At 26.8% G+C, this 7,013-nt stretch overlaps 1 protein-coding gene across 1 annotated transcript; it reads right to left on the bottom strand.

The window, feature by feature from the left end:
* Positions 1-540: 540 nt before the first annotated feature.
* On the bottom strand, positions 541-1,158 carry LOC100853485 (ethylene-responsive transcription factor 2). The gene has a single exon (XM_003633857.1). The coding sequence runs from the start codon at positions 1,156-1,158 to the stop codon at positions 541-543; it is 618 nt and encodes a 205-aa protein (XP_003633905.1).
* Between the last annotated feature and the right edge of the window lie 5,855 nt (positions 1,159-7,013).

The raw sequence follows: 7,013 nt of genomic DNA, 5'->3' as shown, positions 1-7,013 counted from the left end.
AAATTTAAAATGTTTTTAATAAATTTTTTAGAGTATTATAATTAATAATTAAAAAATTAAAAATATTTTAAAAACTTTTGCATTATATATAAATATACAATAATTTCATAGAAAATAAGTTAATTATATAATATTCATATAATTATATAAAATTATATGAATATTAAAGGTCATAATCACACAAAAGATTAAGTGCCCCTTTGAAATCATTGTGAAAATTAGTTGTTAATTATTTTAAAATCTCATGTTTGAAAACTTAAATATAAAAAATAATTTTTTCGATCTATGTATTTTTTTTTTGTGAAGTTATTAAGTATTTATGTACGATATAAAAATTTTCAAAATATTTTTCATACTTTTAATTATCATTTAGAGACATGCACGTAATCCTTAACATCAACAAACATCATTAGATCTTGATGTTAAAAAAATCTTTTAAAAAAATTCACATCACCTTTATTTTATTTTATTTTATTTTTAATTTTACATATCATAATTTAAAGGAAAAAAAAAGGAGTCCGTTAGCTGATCTTCTTCAGACTATGAGTCCACCCATAGTTGATGCAGTTGGAACACATCTACTACATTTTCTGTGGCCGCCTCTACTTCAACCGTCGAATCCACGTCGCCCTTTCTACGCTTGAGGGCTGGTGCCGCCGCAGCCGACAATGACGGCTGCGGAGAGCGGCGCTTGGGGGTTATTCTCACCGGCTCTGGATCGCCGGACCCAATCCGCTGAGGAAAATTGACTAGCGCACGAGAGCCGCGTATCCTGAAGGCGGCTCGGTCGTAAGCCAGCGCGGCGTCCTCCGCAGTCTCGTACGTCCCCAGCCACACTCTGGCGCCGTTCTTCGCCGGATCCCTTATCTCCGCCGCGTACCTCCCCCACGGCCTACGCCGCACTCCTCTGTATCTCCTCCACTCCTCCGGCCCCGCGGCCTCCTGGGTCTCTGCCTTCACCTCCCCTACGACTCCACTGGCGGCAGCAGCGTCCAATACCGGCGAATTCTCCCAATTTTCAGTGAAGGTGGGATTAGTGGCGGAATCTGCCGGAGCATTGGCAGAGAATGGGTGAGGAAGGTCGGAATCCTCAAGAAGATAACGGCGAACGGATTCAAGAAGAGCGAAATCAGAGTTGAAAGTGGTGTTGCCGTACATTTTCTTATAATTTGAATGATTGTGAAAGTTGATGAGATGGGAGCAGGGCTTTCATGGTTTTTATAAGAGAGAGAGAGGGAGAGAGGGAGAATCAACAGTTTCATAGAAAAAATTTCTTCTGAGTTCTACGTAGCTTCACTCCCCTCGTATAATTCATATAAAATGTAATGCAGGTGTCAGCAAGCGCGTCTTTATTTATTTTTTATTTTTTTTATTTTTGTCGTTTTTATTAAATGTTGCCACATTGGACTATTTCCGACAGCTGGATAATAAAATAATCAAAATATTGTCCTTTTCTAAAAAAATAACAAAAAACTATTATAAAAAAAACCTAAATAATAAAATAAAGATTAAAGAGTGAGCTCATCAGACACGATGATATGATGCCAATGCCATCACCCATACTTAATCAAATTGTTAAATAACACAAATGGAATTATAATCCCTCCTTTCATGGTACCCATAATAAAATAATTTCAGAAGAATTTTAAAATTATATAATAAAACAATGACGTCATTTATGACGATATGATGCTATAATTCCATATAATGTTATGACATTAATACTTTATTTTTAAGTTTTATTTTTATAATGTTTTGAGCCGTATTTAAAATATTTTAAAAATCTTTTATATAAAAAATAAAAAAAATTAAAATTAAGAATAAGTTAACTATTTTTAGTTAATATCTAAAGTTAAAAGTAACTTTAAATTGTAATATTAAGTTGTTTTATCAGACATATTTTATTTACTTAATTACTTAAATTAAGTTATCAAATCATATTAAGTCAATAAATTGATTTATTATTGATAGTCTTTCAAGAAAATAATAAGAAAATGAAAAAAATATTAGAAATATTTTTCTTTTAAATATGAATAAAATTAGGTAAAATTTATAGATATTTGAATTATTTAATATTTAGATAAAATATTCAAAATATTTTTTGATTTTCGTTTCTCCTTTTACTCATATTCCCTTTACTACCATATTTTAATAATATATTTTTAAAATAATATTCCTGTTTTTTTTTTTAAAAAGTCCCATTCCAAGGCTAAAAAAGCTTTCTACTTTTAGCAAAAGGTAATTGACTTTGTAAAAGTACATGATGAAGCCTAGAGCAGTGAGTGTATCATAAGTTATAGGCTTATAGCTTAAGCGGCAAGTCAAGTTAAGTAAGCTCTTTTTAAGTAGATGATCTATGCTTCATAATAAATTATTTTGTGGGGTAATATAAGATTATTAATTATCTATTCAAAATTAGATCTTGGTGAATGCCGACACAATGAACAATGGTTGCCATAATAAAATAAGATTGTGTTTGAGAGTGATCTTGGAAAATAGTTCTACTATTTCTAATTAACACTTGGATAAAAAAAAAATTTCAAATCTTAAAAATGTTAAAAACGTTTTACAGAATCACTAACGGCTCTAATTTTCAAACTTAATTAAAAATATTGTCCTTTCATTAAAAAAAATATATAATAAAATAAAAACGACATTCTTACATGGATATGATGTAAAACAAGCAAGAATTTAGAAAAAATTTCTTCTCCAAGTTAAACACTAATTAATAAGTGATTATTTCAAAAACATTTTTATAAAGTGAGTTTCAAAATATTTTTTATAGAAGTGTTTTTAGAAGAATCATCTATCACTTGTTTCTCTAGAAAACACCATAAGTGATTTTTTAACTCTACTAATGATTTTTTAGATTTTTAAAAGTATTTCTTAAAATTCGTCAAAACATCTAATTTTTCTTCAAAAACACTTTTTAAATTAAAAACACTTCTTAGTGTGTTTGACAGTAATTTTACGAAACCTTTTTAGTTTTTTTAATACTTGAAAGATAAAAACTTTATAGTGTTAGAAAAGTTAAAAACGTTTTCTAGAATCACTACCAAATGGGTTCTAATGATTCTCCTAAAAATACTTTTAGACAAAACATTTGTACTAAAAAGAGTTTCGAGTAAAAATATTATCAAATGCACTCTAAGTTTTTCAAATAGAAAAAAATTAGAGATAATATTATTAGTTAAATAAAAAATAGATTTTATAAAAAAATTTGAAAAAAAAAAAAAACAAGAAATGTGAGTAATATGGGTAGAAACTGTGAGTGTTTAGCTAGGTTGGCAATTCCGGACAAAATTCCTAAGTGTCCCTTAACTCGGCTTCCCAATTTCTCTTCGGACTACTTGACTTTGAAGACTAAGATTTTGCTAAGAGGTCAAGGTATGTAGCCGAGTGTGTAGTGATTGAATGTGAATCAACTCGATTTTTAATCTTTAAATGCGTTAGAAAGTTGGGAAAAATGGTCTTTGATGCAAGACTTTTATTCCTCTGTTTTTGGATCGATCTAGGTGCAGGGATGGATTGATCCAACTAATTTTTTTTTAGATCAAATCTCAACCATTAGATTAAGGGCTTTTTTTTACACTTTAAAAAGCAATCTTCTCTCATTTTTTTGGAGAGTGACTACAAAAAACGTAGAGAGAGCAGTCACTCCATGTGTTCTTCCTTTTCTCATCTTGTTTTCCTAATTTGGGGTTATTGATTGTAAAGAAATCCATTTCTTTTAATGTTTTCCAAACTAATTTTAATTGGATTTTTTTTAGCAATCAATGGGTTGATTCATTTCTTCATTCATATCTCAATCTCTCATTCTATATGGGTTTGTGCAAAACCTCATTTGCTTCTTGTGTGGATTCAAGAAGAGGCCGAATTGAGCTTGGTGCGGACTCCAAGTGTGGTACGGAAGAAGAAGGTGAGAAGTTGAAAGTGAAGGTACTAGTCAAATAATCCGGGAAGGATTGGTTGGCTTGAGCTAGGTAAAACTTTGTACTCAGTTTTTATTCTTCATAGTGGAGTTTTTCAATCAGTGATAGGCTCGTGGTTTTTTATCTCTTCAGAGGTTTTCCACGTTAAAAATCTAGTATTCATTGTCTCTTTCTCTCACTCTACACTTCGAATTATTTTCTATTTTTGATATTATTGATTACTTGGGTATACGTGTTGAATGGAAGAAATATGAGGTGATATAAGTGTGATGGTCCATGGAATATCCTTAATAATTTTTCTGTTCATTTTGTTTAATGATATCATGGAGTCAATTGATATGAGTTGAGGAGATGATTATTCTTTTGACTTATTTTTGAGGAGTGTTGAAGCATTTGCATGTGTTTTACATTTATAAATTGTTGGGAGAGTGTTGATGCATACTTTATTACTTATGCATGTTATGCTTTGTTGAAAAGTTGTTGAAAGAGAAGTTTCTTGACATTGAGATAATATAAGGTTAGGTAATCTTTGTTGGGAGAATTTTTAAATTGTCCCTATTCACCCCCCGTTCTAGGTGTAGTTCATTATTGAGATTCACCTTTTCGTAAACACTTTAAAAAAGCATTGTTAAATCGAAATAACTAAATATAAAATAAATTAAAAATGATGAGATTTTTTACTTAAAAATTATATACCAATGGTAACATGAGGATGGCATCATTACTAAGACCATAAATATAAAGTTAAATATAACTACCTTAATTTGGATAATTAAATGGTATATGATATAATATAATTATATAGTTTAGTTGTAAATAAGCTATTATTTAATTAAATTTTAAAAATAAAAAATTTAAAAATTTCAAATCCAATGTTACCAGAAACCATTATTAAAAAATTGTTTAATAAAATCTCAAATGGACAAAAATGTAAGCTGATTAGAGAAATTGTAATAAAAAAAACATTTTAACATACACAACAAAAATGGACAACAAATAAAGATAATGTATGTATGAAGAAAAAAAATTGATGAAATTAAAATAAAAAAGGAAAAAAAAAAGTAGTAATTTTAAATAGGTTTTATAAAATATTCAATTTTTTTATTTATTTAAAATTTATAAAAAATATTAATTTTTAATTTTTTTTTTCAATAGCATTCAAATGATTTTTTTTTTTCTTTTTGAGATTGAAAATTAAATTTATATCTTTTAAGGAAAGTTCCAATTTTCTTTTCATTTTTTTTTCTAAACCTTTAAGTTAAGAGGGAATTTTTTTTTTTTCAAAATAAAGGGTGACTAATACCTAAAATTAAGTTGAAAATGGGAAAAAAATGAATATAAATTTTTTTATTAGTTTGTGGTTTTGACTATTTAATTAAAAATTGCATATTGATCAATGTTGACACTGAGATAATAAAATAATTCAAAATATTCTTATTTTCAAAAAATAACAAAAGGGAATAAAAAAACTAAAATAATAAAATAAAGAGTCAAAATAAATGAAATAAATTTGAAGTAACATATAAAATAATTTATTAACTATAAATCTATTTTTATTTATTCTACCGATGAAAGTGTGAATGTAAATGTATTAGAGGAAGAGCACAAAAATAAAGCAAATCATACCAAAGGTATATCAAGTTTTAACGTAGTTCAATCAATCATGTTTATTTTTACGTTAAAAGAGAACATTTCATTATATAATAAAGAATATTATAAATGACAAAAAATAAATATAATTACTAGATTTCACAGGTATAAGCCATCTTGCTTCACGGGTGTTTCTCATTAGTGGAGTATCTCTCACCCTTCCTCACATCTCTACTCCAATTCTCTCTTTCATAACTTTTTCCTTTCATCACTTCATTTCTTTTTGTCCAAGTCACTTCTTTGTGAACTCTTATTAATGATACTAGAAATTGACCTTTTTATAATCGAAATAAAGTGAATTTTCTTTAAAATATTTAAAGAGATATTTTCACTAACTTTTCTTATTTTATAAGAAATATAATTACAATCATATATATATATATATAAACATAGAAATATTTTATATAATATTATTTTCAGAAAAAAAAAATATTCTAAATAGAAATTTGAGACATCTCCTAACATTATTTTTCTTCATTTTTGTTTTCTACTTTTGCTATTTATTTTCTTTTCCTTCCATTTTTCCTCAAAATTTCTAAATAAAAATAACTTTAATTATGTTTGGTTCTAGATCGAAGATTTAAAATAAATTAAATATTTATTGATATTAAATCAATTTTTTATTTTCTTTGGCCTTATATTCCTTTTTATTTCTCTCATATTTCCCAATAAATTTTTTTAGAAACAAACATGTTCTTAATGCTTTGCAAACTACCAATTTTTAATAATATATTAAAATAAATAAATAAATAAAAATCGCATTCTAAAGCCAAGCATCTAGCCTTAGGCTTTATCAACCTTATGTAGGGAGTTCATGAATAGCTATAAATTAACCCACAAGTCAAGTTAAGTGACCTCTAATTCCGTAGAGAAACTATGATTAATATTAAATTAGTAATTTATTTAAAGTTAGATCTTGATGAATGTAGACATTATGGCTGTTTCCATAATAAAAAAATTGGATAATAAATTAAACACGTCATTCTTACGAACATATGATGTTGCAACCCATATTTATAAATGAAAAAAATATTAAAATGTCTAGTAAATTTTTGATAAAAAATAATTTTAAAAATTCATCTTCAAAAAGTAGGGTGTTTTATGAAAATATGTCTTAATTTTTTTTATTTATTTTCTAAGAATTATTTTATAAAATTAATTACATCAATATAGAGAATGATTAAAAAAAATAAAAAATAAAAATATTTTAAAAATATATTTGAAAACACTTGAAACAAATTTGGAATATTTCAAGCTTCAAAATAGATTTTTGTAATATTTTGAGAATTTGTTATGAAAAAATAATTTTTAAAAACACGAAGACTTTCTCAAACAAAATCTAATTTGAAATTTAGGAAATGTGTATAAGTATTAGTTTTTCGAGAATTATTTTAAAGTTTAAAATGAAAAAAAAATGCATGTGCACCAATC

The sequence above is a fragment of the Vitis vinifera genome, chromosome 15 (genome assembly GCF_030704535.1).
Source record: "Vitis vinifera cultivar Pinot Noir 40024 chromosome 15, ASM3070453v1".
NCBI lineage: Eukaryota > Viridiplantae > Streptophyta > Magnoliopsida > Vitales > Vitaceae > Vitis > Vitis vinifera.
This window is presented reverse-complemented; position numbering and strand designations above follow the sequence as displayed.

What these genes read in the sequence shown, in the direction of transcription:
- LOC100853485 (XM_003633857.1), bottom strand. Translation starts at nt 1,158, where the DNA reads ATGTACGGCAACACCACTTTCAACTCTGATTTCGCTCTTCTTGAATCC.